Raw genomic sequence first — 16235 nt, forward strand, 5'->3', positions numbered from 1 at the left:
ATGGAGTCTCCACTCCCCCGAGGGAGGCTTCCGGCGAGACAGAGTCTGCCACCACATTTTGTGGCCCTGGCAGATACATAGCCCTCAGGCTGGGAAAGCGGGGGAAAGCCCACGTGAGGAGTTGTCGTGTCGCCAATAACAAAAGAGTCGGTAGAAAGAATCTGGTAGAAAAGAGTCCGGTAGAAAGTGTTGAAGTGCCAGAAATATAGCATGACCCTCGAGCACATTTATCTGCTGCATCGTTTATTGCCTTGTCCAGTCAGTCCAGAGCCCCGGCACAGCTCTGTGTTGCCACACTGCGGGCGAGGCATCGGTAACTACCACTACCTCACAGCGTGAGGGGATTGAACCCAAGGAGACACCTGGAATGGCTGCAAGTGTAGGAGACCCAGTGGCACTACTGCAGTCACTGATGTCAGCATTCCTAAAAGCCTGAGGAAAAGGCTGAACCTCAACTTCTTGTTCCTCTGAAAATAGAGAAGAAGCTGTAGAATGGCCTCCACTCGTTGAGGAGTGAGAGAGGCCAGCATTTGGCGTCCAGGGCCAAGACGATAAATAGAACTTTCTGGCTGGGAACGAGACAACTCTTCTTGTAGTTGACCGTAAGGCCTAGCCGCCTCACAGGCCGCTGTGTCCTGCCCAGCCTGGTCCCGGCTCGGGAGCGCAGACCAACCAGTCGTCCAAGTATGGAAGGATTTGCTTGCCACAGGCCTGCATCGGGACGAGTGCAGCCCGCATGCATCTTGTAAAAATCTGAGGGGCCAGGGAGCACCCTGAACTGGTAGGCCTTGCCTTCGAATGCGAAGCGCAGGTACTGCCTGTGGCGTAGAGCTATAGGGACATGGAAATAAGCGTCCTTTAGGTCGATTGACGTGAACCAATTGTGAGTTCTGACTGTCTGGAGCACATCCGCTGTCCGCAACATATGGAAGGGCAACACCTTCAGATAGGTGTTGGGCCCTCATAAGCCTGTCGATGGTCTTGAAAGACAAGACCATTGACTAATTATAGTTTTTTTTTTCATCTGATGGACTGTTTTTGAGCGGTGCTAGCCGCTCCAATACGTGGCTATGTCATGTGTGTACGTCCGTGCAAAATGGACAGACCATCAAATACTTATTACGTAACCGTATGTCCATTTTCTGATTGGACAATATAGTGATGAGACGTCATGTGGGTCTATAATCAACACAGCTTACTTCACACAGTGCAATGCCTGTCAGAAGAGTGGTCGTGTTTCCCTCATCGGCAGAGCTTGGCCCAGTGCTGGCTCAACTGGTGGCCTCTCGGGCTCAAATTGCCATTTCCTCCCGTGGCCAGTTCACACTGGGCCTCTCAGGTGGCAGCCTGGTGTCCATGCTTAGCAAAGAGCTGCCTGCTCTGTCAGACTTGGACTGCAGTGAGTGGGTTGTTGGGTTCTGTGATGAACGCCTGGTGCCTTTTGATGACCCAGAGTGCACCTATGGACTGTACAAGAATCTGTTGTTTTCCAAGATTAACATCTCCGAGAGCAACATATTGGCCATAGATCCATCCCCGCCAGTGGACAAGTGTGCAGAGGATTATACACAGAAACTAAAGAAGGTATTCCCAAGCGATGACATACCAGTGTTTGATTGCGACCGTAGGTCGCATTTACTATCAAACCCTGCACAAAGTGTGAGTGAGTCCGTCAGTCAGTCTGTCTGTCACACCTCACACGTCACACTCTTGCCCTGCTCATATCTCCGCAACCGTTGCCCCGATCCATGCCAAATTTTGCACACACACTCCTTACCTGCCAAACTACAACCTCCAAGGACCCCCGGAGCTCCAGGGACCCCCAGGTCCCTGGGGGACCCCCAGATGTAAAAAATGACCAAATGTGCTAAACTGACCAAATGACCACCCCAACGGGGCTGCTCACGGGGAATTCCCGGGGACCACCGACTCCTGGTGCTCCAGAACGGATGCAAAAGTGGTGGCGCCCCCAGTGGAGGACCCCCTACACTGCAGCTCACATAAAATGCCGTAACTCCGGCTAGGAGCGACCGGGACAGCCGGGGCCGGTACCTATTCGTCCGCCTTGCCGGCGCGGAGACCCCACCCCTCATTTCTCACATGGCCCTCTTCTAGCGCCACCATGAGGCCGATTCTTGCAAAACACATTTTTGGACACTGCTCCTACAATTTTTGCCCTAAAATCACGCAAATCGGTACACAGTATGTCTACACTCATCCCATCAACATGAATCTCTCCCATATAGCGCCACCTCCAGGCCGATTTTTAAAAACACATTTTTGGACACTGCTCCTACAGATTTTGCCCTAAAATCACGAAAATCACTACACAGTATGTCTACACTCATGTCATCAACATGGATCAGGAAGATTTTGGCAAAACACATTTTTGCCCTATTTGTGGAGATAAGTGACCTACGGTCGCTTATCTCCCGATTAGGGAGTCTTACTGGTATGCTACTGTTGGGAATGGGACCTGATGGACATACCTGCTCCCTGTTTCCAGATCATCCTCTCTTGGAGGAAACTGAGAAGGTTGTGGCCCCCATCAGTGACTCTCCCAAGCCACCACCACAGCGGGTGACCATGACTATTCCTGTGGTGAACTCTGCACGTTGTGTGGTCTTTGTATCAACAGGGGGCAGCAAAGCAAATGTGTTGAAGGAGGTACTTGAGGGTAGAGATGGTCCAGCGTTTCCAGCAGCCTGTGTTGTTCCCACTGGAGGAGGCAAAGTCTAGAGTTCAGGCCGCTGCGCGGCCCTCACCGCCATGTTGCGGCAGTGTGGTGTGTGTAATGGCCAAATATGTTTTTTTTGAGAAAAAATAGTTTTTTGAGAAAAAATGTTTTTTTGAGAAAAAATAGTTTTTTGAGAAAAAAATATTTTTGGAGAAAAAAAAATTTTTGAGAAAAAAAATGTTTTGAGAAAAAAAGAATTTTTGAGAAAAAAAGAATTTTTGAGAAAAAAAAATTTTTGAGAAAAAAAATTTTTTTGAGAAAAAATAATTTTGAGAAAAAAAATTTTGAGAAAAAAAAATTTTTGAGAAAAAAAAATTTTTTTTTGAGAAAAAATTTTTTTTTTGAGAAAAAAACATTTTTTTGGGAAAAAAAATGTTTGAGAAAAAAAAAATTGAGAAAAAAAAATTTTTGGAGAAAAAAAATTTTTTGAGAAAAAAAAATGTTTTGAGAAAAAAAAGTTTTAAATAAAAAAATTGGGAAAAAAAAAGTTTTGAAAAAAAAAATGGTGATGCGATGACGTGGTGTATACGGATGTTACTGCGATTGAGGTGAAAAGTGGAAAGTTGTGAGCTAACTATTAGCTATTTTTGTGTGTGTGTGTGTGTGTGTGTGTGTGTGTTCTGGCTACGCCCCCCTCGGTTGAAATTGGATCCGCCGGTCCCATAGCTGGGAATACGAGCCAATGGACGGCGGTCACCATGGCAACAGGGGGCCAATGATAGAGTTATGGGCGGTATTCCTTACGTTCTACCAACACCGTACGCTCTACCTATGAGTTGAAGTCGATGTAAAGGGGGCGTGAATGGGCTTGGAAGTGGGATGCGGCTCTTAGAGGAATGTATAAGATTGATGACCCTGCTGCTTCTGCTTTAACCATCCAAGTAGAGAGACCAGGCTCAGGAGACAAACTATAGGCTGTTTCCTCTGTGTGGACTGAGGAATAAAGAGGGAGTTAATGTACTGTAGATATTTGGCATTGCTAATGACGATAACGAAAATGTATCAATTCCTACTGTACTTACACTTGATTCAGTATTTGATTGACTGTGAATGAGAAATATTAAATAATAAATACAATTTAAATGAGAAAAAAGAAAGAAAGAAAGACATCGAGAGTCATATGTTATCACAATATTCAACAATGTTATCGCATATCACATGTTTTCCTAATATTGTGCAATCCTAGATGGAGATCAAGGGGTGACTGAATCCCAGACAGGTCAAATCCCGGATGCCTTGTTCTACTTGTGCAACGGGGTGGCAGCTCTGTCCGCACTTCATGCTGCTGTCTCCAGCACAAACCCCTTCTTCCTGCATCTGACGGTTCCCTGGGTGCTCATCTCGGGTAGCGTCGTCCAGGCTTACGTCAGCCGTCTACAGGTCTGGGGAGGTGCCCGCTTTGGCTTGGTCATGCCGTCCTTCTATGGGGCTGTGTGGGCTGTCTGGACCTGGTTTCGTTTTGCAGGTACAGTATGTCAGTCAAAGTAATTAGCGTTTAGGTTGGACAAGGGTTTGCTGAGTGACTCTTGTATTGTCATTAATTATATATTATTTCAAACCACCGATTGTGACGTTTCCACCTTTGTATATCTCACACAAAACCAGCACTTAGTTTACATTAAACAACACCTAAGGACACCTTCACTGTCCATAAAGCTTGAACTGATCCTCTAGGTGGATATATTAAGGAACTGATCAACCTCAGGGCTTTTATATTTTCATTGTCTGATTTGATGGCAGACTCCATTGGAAATGCCACCTGCATGCTTAATGGTTTTCAGTGGTGGTTCTCATTTCTAATTTTCTGTAAATGATTATATGTTGTTTGTTGTATGTTGGCTGCTATCAGACAGGGCTACCTTTTAAAATAGATTTTGGTAAGGTAAGACAATATATATTTCATATTTTTGCTATTCCAGGTAACCTACTCCAGCTTTCACCAGAGACAGCTTACGCCTTTACAGCTGGAGCCCTGGCTTTCCTCGTCATTAATGTTTTTCTCCTGCTAATTGGTGAGTAATTGTGTTCAATAGAAGGGCTACTGTAGCAATTGACATACCTAGTTTTGAGCTAAATGTCCTTTGTTTGTTACTTTGTCTTTCAGCTGCATTTAGGAACCTGGTTTTGCTGTTTCTAACGGCAGTCATGGAAATGATATTGGTCTGCTTCCTGCTTTCCACACTGCAGATACTACCATACCAACTAGAAAGTAGGTGCTAGTTAGGAGCCACCATCCATACCAACTAGAACTGAAGAAAGTAGGTGCTAGAAATGTCTTCCAATACTAACCGCAGGTTCACACTGTTCAACCATAGTGCTTGAACATTGAGTAGATACATGTAGAATTGGTTTCACTAAAATGACATAAGCATTTCATACTAGTGAGAGGCGAGGGATTATCTATCATGTTTTTACCCTTGTGTCGTTTTTCACCTGAACTGGAAAACAAACTACAAAATCAGCCTATATGGTTTATTCCCCTTTAAGTGACATACATCTGTGAAACTGGCCTTTCATTTTTAAGTCTTTGTGATATTTTCTTTACAGTTGCTATGCTGGCAGTGTTCTCCATTACGTGTTTCTATGGGGTGTTGGCATCACTGACAAACTGTATGTTCTCCCAGAGACTGTTACCAAAGGGGCCGCCCTTACTGAAGGTGAACACTTCACTTCGCTTCACTTCACTTCACTTCACTTCTATTCTATTCTATTCTATTCTATTCTATTCTATTCTATTGCCAACTCATCAATGTAAAATTCATAGTATGTACATTCATGGTAGACAGATAACAGATAAACGACCACTACTGATATTTAGTTTATATACACCAATATCAGTTTCTGATCGACTGAACGTTGGGGCAGATTTAGCTGTTCAAACACCTTTTTTTTCCCCACAACATTTCTGAAATATATTTATTGTTTATGAGGATGCCAAATCATAACAGGTTTTCACATTATTTGCATTTCTAGCATTTCAAATTATCTGTTGCCCTGCCTCTAAAGAGTAAACATAAATAACAACAAAAAGAGTAAAAGTGTTAATACTGCTCCATGTGTGTTTTGTGTCAGAATGTGAAGCAGCAGCAGACGGCACCAGAGGGTCTGTGTCCCGTGGCTGACTCCCAGCTGACCAGCGGTCTGCTGCACATCTCCAGCCTCCTCGAGGACGGCGGAGTGTGTGGAATCCCCACTGACACTGTGTACGCCCTGGCTGTGTCCTGCAAGCACCCCCAAGCCATTCAACACATCTACAACATCAAGGCAAGTTGTGGTCGGAACTTTACAGAGAGATCTACACAACTTTCTCTGTCCATCATTGAAGCTGCAATCCAGAACTTAGTAAATTAGTAAAATGAATTTGTTTTGTATGGTAGAGTTACTAGAGTATGTTTAACACAATATGACTAGTACACGTTAGGGATGTCTCGATCGGATCGGGGATCGGAGAGATCTGGTGATCGGGGCGATTTTCAAAAGATCGGAAACGGGAGAAAAAGATCAGGATTTTCTTTTAATATATATTTATATAAAAAGATAAGCTGATAAGCTTTATTTTTATTTTGTTTTGATCCAATGCACGAATATAAGTTTAAATAAAATTATCTACCGTAAGGGACAACGTGAATGTGTTTTTCTTTTTCTTTTTTTTTTTCTTAATGCAAGATCGGATCTGGAAAAATCGGTATCGGCAGATATTCAAAATCAATGATGGGTCGGGAGCAAAAAACTTGATGGGGACATCCCTGTACACATTTATTCCAATGTCGTGGACTGATAATGATGCATCTTTTAAAAATATTGCTGGAAGTTCATGGTAACAGGACCACCATACTGAGCATCACATTTGAAAACAAAAAGTGAAATCTAAGTAAGTTACAACTGTGTACTTTAATTAGTAAATAGTAAATAATTAGCCATAAATTATAACTTCCAGTAGAGGGTGCTAATATGCGGAGGTTACGTCTCTCCTGGAGTTATAACGCAGAGTAAAATAGCTCTCGCTGGTTGAGCCTCCATGTCCCTAATCGCCTCAAAACATGTTTAAATCATGAAGTTGCTCACCTCATCGTCGAAACAGCTTTATATCTACCGATGAGCCCACTCGTTGGCATGTGTTAGTCCATATGTTTCTAATAAATTAATGTTTACTAAAACTTCTCTGAGACTCGCGTTTCCTCGTCGGAATGTTTCCGCATACAGAGCGCTTCAGAACTACAGAACGTTGGAATACTTCCGCATACAAAAACGTCATGTCCTAGTATGAGCAAATCGCAACGGCGATCAACGTCACGTGATATGTAGCCTCGCGTAGCCAGGCTTTTACTCATCTCGCGTGATATGTTCGGCCATTTTACCCAAGCAGTTCAAAAACAAGGAAAGCGATGAGACTCAAAGAAGTTTTAGTAAACATTCATTTATTAGAAACATATGGACTAACACATGCCAACGAGTGGGCTCATCGGTAGATATAAAGCTGTTTCGACGATGAGGTGAGCAACTTCATGATTTAAACATGTTTTGAGGCGATTAGGGACATGGAGGCTCAACCAGCGAGAGCTATTTTACTCTGCGTTATAACTCCAGGAGAGACGTAACCTCCGCATATTAGCACCCTCTACTGGAAGTTATAATTTATGGCTAGTAAATAATTAGAAGAATGTTACTACAATATAACTACTACTTCTGTATGGTAGAGTATGTTAACACAATATAACCTTTAACATCTGTATGGTAGTCGAGTACGTCAATATAATATAGTACAACTGTAAGAGCGGTAGAAGTTAGACAGGAGAACTGGGTTCAGATCTGCTATTTTTGAAAAGTCTTGAAATTCGAAGATTTGTAACTAAATTTAGCTTCTGGGAGTCCCTGGAACTAAATCTTTTGAGATAGGGGTCCTTGACATGAAAAAGTTTGAGCACCATTGACATAGAAACATGGGTTCTTCAGAAACCTGTTACGATTTAGGGGACATTATAGAATCGGGTCAAAAATATTCAAAGACTTGCACACATTTTCACGATTTTTCAAATCTACAAGCTTGTAGATCTGCTATTTTTCAATAGTTAAAGCATAACATAATGGTTAAAGTAATAATGCGTTCAAATGGGTTATAACTTATGTATGACCTGCACCAATCAGGATCGACCAGCGGAGAAGCCCATCTGTATCTGCATCTCCAGCGTTGAGCAGCTGGTGAGCGCCAAGCCCCCGTTCAGCCCTCTGCTGTGGGAGTTCATGAGGAGCGTCTACCCTGGAGGAATCAGCTGCATCGTCAGCAAGGGAGACTGGCTCCTCAAACTGGGTAAACTGGGACCAGTGGCTCCACAGAGAACCAGGGCTGCAACTATCCATTATCTTATTACTGAGTATTCCTTTGATGCTTTTTTGTTGTTGATTTCTCGAATACTTTCTACATATCAACGAATCATCGGTATATACAGTATATAAATGAATCGATGTGGAAAACGATTTTAGTAATATTTTAAATTGATGATTAGTCTGATTAACCACGTAAGCCCTATTCTACTGTATACTTAATTACAACAGTGTTGTGCAAAAATAGCAGAAATAGGTGAGCTTGTAGATTGCTATTTTAGTAATATTTTCTATTGTCTTTTAGGGGGGGGAAAGGGTGAAAAGATGAATACAATCAATGATTTCTTCTTATTAAATGGATTAGTTGTTGGATTAAGTGTTACATCCCTACAGAGAGTCAGTTATTCTGTAATGAGACACAGGGTGACAGTATTGAGGTCTTGGTATGTGTTTGTAGGTGTGGCGGCGGCGTATGACCGCGTGGGCACCAGGGACAGCATCATGATCCGCGTCCCCGATCACACGGTCACCTGCCATCTGTGTGACCTCACCGGACCCCTCGCCATCACCTCTGCCAATCCCAGCGGAGAGTCAGACAGTACTCACCACAGCATGGTGATCAGGTGGGTGTGCCCGCTGGCATTCAGTTTAAAGGACCTATATATCCCATCCAATAAGCCGAGAGAACCCCTCAACTCTGTTACTGAACAAATACTCTGTATCAATGATTACTATCAGAATACGTAAGCTATTCACCATGAGAGGGAGTGGGTTATTGGCTGATTTACCACTGTTTCAGGGTTCAAACAACCCCGAAACAGTGGTAAATCAGCCAACAACCAACAACCCTCGAATGGCAAATTTCTTTTCTACCACTTCTACCATATAAATGAAAGAAAACACAGTAACTTGCAAGGTTATTTAGTTACAATCATTAATTGTTTCAGTGGGTGGGGTCCATGAGCCAACTCAAGGTTGTTGACTGATTTACCACTGTTTCAAGCCAATCAGAATCCAGTATCTGAACAAAAAGTGGTAGAAAGAGCTATTTAACACACATTACTTTCTCGTATGCCCTGGTAACATACCGGTATCTGTTTTTGCTGCAGCCGTTTGGGACACAAGATCCAAGGGGTTCTCTGTGACGGAGACTCCAATGAAGTGGTGGCCTCCACCGTGGTCAACTGCCTGAAGATCGATGAAGGTAAGATGTATAATGATTTACCAGCTGTTTTAGAACAATGTAGGCATTTGCCATTTAGCAGGCTTACTCGTGCAGAGAGAGCGCAGAGACTTGCATCTGTCTAAACAATATGCTACTGTATATATGGTAAATAACATTCTTAACATTTGTGGTGAAGAAAAAACTAATCAAAATATTGCATTGTAGACTAGCATTTATCGAAAGTAAAGAAGGGGCACAAGGAGAGGTGAGTGCTACTGTAGGAGGTGAGGTAGAGTCTGAAGAGGTGAGTGCTAGGGGGTGAGGTAGAGTCTGAATAGGTGAGTGCTAGGGGTTGGGGTGGAGTGAAGCTGGACATGACACTAGTGAGTGGCGCCCCTGGACCATGTCTTGAAGGTATGGGGATATATAATCATGCATTTGGTTGCCTTCACCATCACCATCACCAGTGTTTTGTATTGGGTGCGAGCGGCAACCGGAAGCCAAAGAATGGAAGAAATAGCTCATCAGCTTTTTAGTTTGGACTGTCTCATTAAAAAAACAAAAACAAAAAAACGTTCTTCTGTCTCCACAGGGACCATAACCATTTTGAGGGAAGGCTGTGTCCCTGCCGCCAAAGTCTATCAGATCTTTGACAGGGTTAAGGGCAGAATGCTGTGATCTCTGTGTCCACAAAAGCTATAACAATCTCATAAATTGGTAAACATTTCTCAGTTGTGTCACAGTTACAGACTTTGCCTGTTTTGTCTAAGTCTATTTCATGTTTTTTCTAGTTTTCTTGGTTCTATGTTATTGTCTTCCCTAGCTGTATCTAATGTGTAATCAGTCCTCATGTGTATATTGGTCTTGTTCCCCTGTCAGTCCTTATCAAGTCAATGTTTCGTGTCACTTCATGTTTAGTTGCGACCGTTAGGTTACAGTTAGTATCAAAACCTCCACTTCATGTCCGTCACTCTACTCATCTGTCCTGCTGGTCACAAAAAGTTGTAAGTCATACATTTGGTGTAACACTCACTTACACGGGTGTCGCCTCCCTGATTTCACACAAAGCTCAGCTGTTTAACCGAACGCTGCTCTGTCGCTGCCGCTGGTCACAAAAAGTAAGTCAGTCACTGAGTCACACATTTGGTGTAACACTCACTCACATGCGTCTGTGCCGCCTCGCTGATTTCACACACAGCTCAGCAAATTTAACCGAACACTGTTCACTCAGGTCTGTCTCTCCTGTCGCTGCATTATGGCGTGTTACTTGTGTTAGATTGTGATTGTGAAGTTTTCCCTGTTATTTTGTAATAAATCACCCAATCTTGGGTTTTGAACTCTGCCTGCCTTGCTGTCCTGCATTTGGGTCCTCACACCACCAGATCATGACTAGTTGATCCTTAAGCGATTTTTTATTTATTTTTTACATAGAATCCATTTCTGCTTGGGACATTTTTGTATTGTGTATAGTTACGGTCACAGCTTGTCCGTAACAATGTGACATGTGGTTCTATCATAGAGTTATAATAAGAATAGAGAGGACACCGGATATCCCCGCCCGTCCACTTGCATTGAGTTGCTCACCCAGCGCATGAAGCGTACTTCCGCGTTTGAGACGCCTCTGAAACGTGACGTAGTGGGGCTACTATTTTGCTTCTGTGACGCGTTTTGCGTCATAGTTTGTGTTCATGGACGCGCTCGGGCTCTAATTCATGAACGCGCGTCGTTCATTACGGTTCATGATTAGAAGCCCCAACTGCAGTACCTCAAACGGCCACCATGTACTTTTTGCTTCAGGGCGCCCCCAGGGTTCTGGGGGCTTGGGTTCTATGGGTTGGTCGCTCTGACAGGGAACCACTTTTGATGTCACACTAACAGAATCCTTTTTCTACCACTTTTTCTAGTCACATGTTCAAATACTGGATTCTGATTGGCTAAATTCCGGAGGTTATGGCAGAACAACCGCCGCAGTTGTGTGAGGACGAGATCAATGCGCCTCAGTGTACATCCGGGGACTTCAGGAGGTAGTCGGAACACCTTTCCCCCAACCAACATATGACGGTCGTAGCGGTCCTATGTTTACTAACGTGCGTACGACGTCGCCGATTTATTTGGATCCAATGCAATCCGCCAACTTTAAAGCCCCTTTTCTCTGAACCTATGCCTTTCTGGAAGCGAACAGCCTCTATTTACGGCCGGAACGGTCCTTCTAACTGACGTTAGCTTAGCTGTATGCTAGACATCTTTCTCTGCATGGAGTTGGCGTCATCTGGTGGTGAGTAGAAGATGTTGTTTGTGGAACTATTTGCTGTCGTCGCGGAAGTTTTATAGGCAATAATGATTGTAACTTAATATCCTTGCAAGTTACAACTATGTGTTTTCTTTCATGTATACGGAAAAAAGTGGTAGAAAAGCTATTTACCACTCGGGGTCGGACATTATGCTCTGATAATGTCCTGTGTGAGGGTGTTATCGGACTCGGCTTCGCCTCGTCCGATCACCCCCTCACACAGGACATTATCAGAGCATAATGTCCTCTCACTCGGGGTAAATTGCTTACTTATGCCCATATATGGAGTTCCCTGATGTTATCAATATTAAGCTCATATCTAACAGGACTTCATATGGGAATGACCATATATGGAGACCACGATGGCCACATACCACACTAACAGAATCCATATATGGCCAAGACAGCCCATATCTGTGTGGCTGGTTCTACAGACAGGAATCTCCATGTATGGGCATAAAAGGGTATGATATCACATAACGAATAACTGAGTAAGCATGTTTGGGCTCTCACAGCATATCTCCATTTACAGTACATGGATATCCATTTATGGGTACCAGGGGTCTCCATATATGGGTAACTGGTCCGATATACATCACTGGCCAGATGGCCTGTCGCCCTCTTACTAGTGTATAGTTAACACGTTGACGTCCGAAATAGAATGGTGGTTGGTAGATTAGCCGTGACATTTCTATTATTGTATTGTGATCTGAGACATAATATTATGTTTATAAACATGACCCCGCAGCCCCTCCATCTTGAACAGCGCCGCTGTTTTTTCTTTTTTTTTTCCCCCCAGGCCAGTAACTCACCATGATTTTCTCGATTTCCGTTGGGATAGAATGGGGGTTTTGGCCGATCGTCGATGTCCCCGTGCGTTTCGCGTGCGCGATCCTTTCACGTAAATGTCCCCGCAAATAGTCCATGTGTGACTGAAGAACAGAACTGAAAAGTTTTGCTAGCATAGCCCCAAGCATGGCTGCAGGAGGAGCTCGAGTGTGTAGACAGTAAACGGATGGGTGGAAGGTGCCTTGGAGAAGGAGAGGCGCTGACGTCACCTCTGCTTCATGCACAGTCTGCATGAGCTATCAGTGCACGAGTGGTGACTAGGGAAGGTTAGACGATCGCCGATTTTCGGATCAAAAGCTTTTATTCCGGTTTTAAAGACAAAGTCCGGGAATGTACGACGTGGCTGAGAGTCCCTGGGGGGATGTGCGATATAGTACGGTTTTAACATTAAGGGGCTCCCCTTGGCTTAGAAGGTGTTAATGAGAATATTTGCATATTTGAATAAACTAGCAGAAACAAGGAATAGAGGTCATGCAACTTGTGTTTTGTTTTTTCTGTTAAAATAATGAACATTGTATCTCATATATAAGGATATTTACAGTGTAACCATTGGGTATGTTTATGGTCATTAATAATTAGTATATATTATGCCTATGTTACGACAAAGCAAACACACAGTCATTTTCTGTGTATATTGTATATATATGTATGTGTGTGTGTGTGTGTGTGTGCGTGTGCGTGTGCGTGTGTGTGCATTGGACAGACATTGTTTATATATTTATATATAACTATTAAACGACTAAATGTCTCTCCGTCTGTCACCCTCCGTCAATCAGGTATCAGCATTCTTGGTGACGTCACCATCAACAAGTGCTCCGATATAAACTAGAAAGATGCAATTCTGGGAAATTGCAAGTGTGGTTGCCTATTTGTCTGCATAGCCTCAAATTGTCATGTGTTGAGATCTTCTCTGCATGATCCAGAGATTGAGGGTTCAAACCCCACCCTATATTTTACTGTGAAGCTTTCCTTTGCAGATGCACTTCCAGAAGAAGCACAAAAAGCTGATTGTATCCTACTGGTAAGTTGGGACAATGGTTAAATTACATGATATAGGTAGGTATGTGTGGGTTCAAATCCCTTTGTTGTTCTTGAGGGGAAAATGTTAATTAGTTATTCAGGGAAATTCTGGTGTATTATGGCATATTTGGCTTGCAGCCAGCCAAGCCAGGGATTCTTTTAACATTTGACATCAAGTCTCTAAAATACAAAAGAACAAGTCAAAAGAACTATAAAACACCTGCTGTGGGAGATGGTGTAGTGGTTTAAAGCTTGGCTCTTCAGTGCAGATGTCACATGTTCAAATCCCAGTCCACCTACACTGCTGTGTTATGTTGATATTTTGAAGGTTAAAATACAAAAGATTATTCAAAACCATTGGTGCATGCTGTGAGAGATGATGTAGTGGTATAAAGATCATATTCTCAGTGCAGAGTTCCCATGTTCAAATCTCAGTCCTCCCACATTGCTGTAATACTTTGACATTTTCAAGATTAAAATACAAAAGAACTACTCAAAAGCATATGGTTTATCGGACTGGTGATTGGACTCAGTTCAGAGGATCCGTGTTCTAATCCCAGTCGTAGTAGTAAGGAAGGAAGGGAGGAAGAAACCCTCTTCAGTAAGAGATGGTCTAGTCAGTGGTCTGAAGCTCAGTCTCAGTGCAGAGGTCACATGTTCAAATCCCAGTCTGCCTACAGTTTGTTCCTGGAGTGCTTTGACCTTTTCAAGGCTAAAATAGAAGAGAATAATCTCAAAAGCACCAGGAGATACCTGTTGAAGGCCCAAAGGTGCCTTGGCTCAATGGTGTGGTGTGCTTGATTGGTTGTCCTTGCAACAGACAGGTTTCAGACAGGTTCAAGTCCCATGCCCAAGGTACACAGAGGACCATCGGGAGGGGTGTCCCTCCCCCTGTTTCCTGAGAAGTAAAGGTGTAGGGTTATGTCTGAAAGAACTTTGTCCAGCCTTACTTTTGCAGGAATAACTACAAAATGGTGAAATGCAATTGACTTTATTCAGTTCAGAATTTTAGCCTTGAAAAGGTCAAAATACACCAGCAATGAAACATAGGAGGACTGAGATTTGAACATGGAACCTCTGAACTGATAGTCTGATCACTAGACCACTACACCAACTCTCACTTGAAATATTTTTTGGTGCTTTTGAATAATTCTTTTGTATTTTAACCATGAAAAAGTCCAGATAAAACAGCAGTGATCTGTGAGAGGACTGGGATTTGAACATGGCACCTTCAATCTGGGAGTCCAATTACCAGTCCACTACACTGTATGCAGGGTTGCCAATACTAGCCCGTCAGATTCAAACAGATTTCCTTTTTTTGTAAAGGGGGTGGGGGGGACTCCCCAACTGTGCTATAGAGCCATAGTAAGTCTACAGGGGACAACAAAGTTATTAATCTCATAGGATTCAGAAGCCTAAGCTTTCTTTTCATAATTTATTACCAGGTCTGTATCTGTATATGTCACAATTTTGGATGTTGATGAGGCATGGCATTGTAACTTTTGCTATTTTGTTTGCTGATTAAATAATCTACATCTATATATCTAAGATAGGTAGATAGATAGATCTTTATTGTATGCCAATAGTGTATAGGCTATATACAAATGTGTACACACACACACACACACACACACACACACACACACACACACACACACACACACACACACACACACACACACACACACACACACACACACACACACACACACCTGGTGGAGACCTGTGCAGGGAAGAACACTTTTTCTAGTTCAATATTGGTTTCTCTTTGTAATGAGTGCTGGATGTGTTAAGTCAATATTGTTCCATAGTGTGCGTTCATCTTCAGTTGATTTCTCATTGTAATGATGAGCTCTGGAGGTATTAAGTCAATATTTTGTCCTAGTGTGTGTTCAGCTTGAGTTGGTTTCTCGTTCTAAAGACTGGTTGTTAAGTGTGCTTATCTAATCATGTCAGGATTTACATTATTTTGCCTTTATTAGATAGGACAGTAGACTGACAGGAAATGGGGGAGAGATGGGGAGTAACACATGGCAAAGGTCCTCAGGATCTGGAATCGAACCCGTCAGGCATAATGCCTGGCCAATGTGGTATGCACCTGGACCAGTAGGCCAGCAGACGCCCCTCTGTAATGACTTTTCAGAGCGGTTTCAAAGGATTGATGGTTATGGACTGTTCAGAAACCTGCCTACCAATGAGTTCATCTATGTGGATTTCAAGTTGATACAAAATCTAGCTCAAGAGATAAGTCAAGTCTTTAAATATGAAGGTTCTGGGGTTCAAAACTAATGATCAACATTTTCACTGTCCATTTGAATTCTAAAAGGTGGGTTAAATATCACATTCCTGGTTTCTACTCCATGCCAGCATGGCTCAAGACATAAGTCTAGGGTTTATGTATGGAAGGTCTGGAGTTCAAACCCCATGAAGAACATTTTCACAGTCCATTTGAATTCTAAAAGGTGGGTTAAATATAACATTCCCGGTTGTCTCTCTGTGCCAGCGTGGCTCAAAAGATGAACCAAAGGTTCATATATAAAAGGTTGTAGGTTCAAAGCTCAAACAAAACTAAAACCAACTCAAATAAAACAACAATCAAAACTAAAAGTCAACTCAAATAAAAATCTCAAACGACAACAAAAGCCTCAATAAAATAACAAGCAGAATAAAGATTGAACTAAAAACTGATAATGTGGTACTAACAAATGCCCAAAAATAAAAAAAGACCTATTAATTATATAATTAATATGTAAATTACCTAAACTCCTCCCCCTAGAGGTGGGCTTTATCTATGCTCCACCCTCTCCCCCTAGAGGTGGGCTTTATCTATGCTCCACCCTCTCCTACCGGAG

General features: G+C 42.8%; 2 protein-coding genes across 2 annotated transcripts; both read left to right on the plus strand.

Moving 5' to 3' along the window:
• Positions 1-1212: 1212 nt before the first annotated feature.
• Positions 1213-3651, plus strand: LOC308301567 (6-phosphogluconolactonase-like; the record flags this gene model as incomplete). The annotated part of the gene is made up of 3 exons (XM_080745589.1): positions 1213-1624; positions 2441-2728; positions 3572-3651. 3 exons carry the CDS (start codon positions 1213-1215, stop codon positions 3649-3651), a joined length of 780 nt encoding a protein of 259 aa, XP_080601715.1.
• A 272-nt stretch (positions 3652-3923) lies between these two features.
• Positions 3924-9902, plus strand: LOC308302415 (putative threonylcarbamoyl-AMP synthase; the record flags this gene model as incomplete). The annotated part of the gene is made up of 8 exons (XM_080746669.1): positions 3924-3937; positions 4033-4202; positions 5285-5394; positions 5810-6001; positions 7883-8045; positions 8517-8682; positions 9169-9263; positions 9817-9902. 8 exons carry the CDS (start codon positions 3924-3926, stop codon positions 9900-9902), a joined length of 996 nt encoding a protein of 331 aa, XP_080602795.1.
• Between the last annotated feature and the right edge of the window lie 6333 nt (positions 9903-16235).

This window comes from Nannobrachium achirus, assembly GCF_963921795.1.
Source record: "Nannobrachium achirus genome assembly, chromosome: 17".
NCBI classification, from domain to species: Eukaryota; Metazoa; Chordata; class Actinopteri; order Myctophiformes; family Myctophidae; genus Nannobrachium; species Nannobrachium achirus.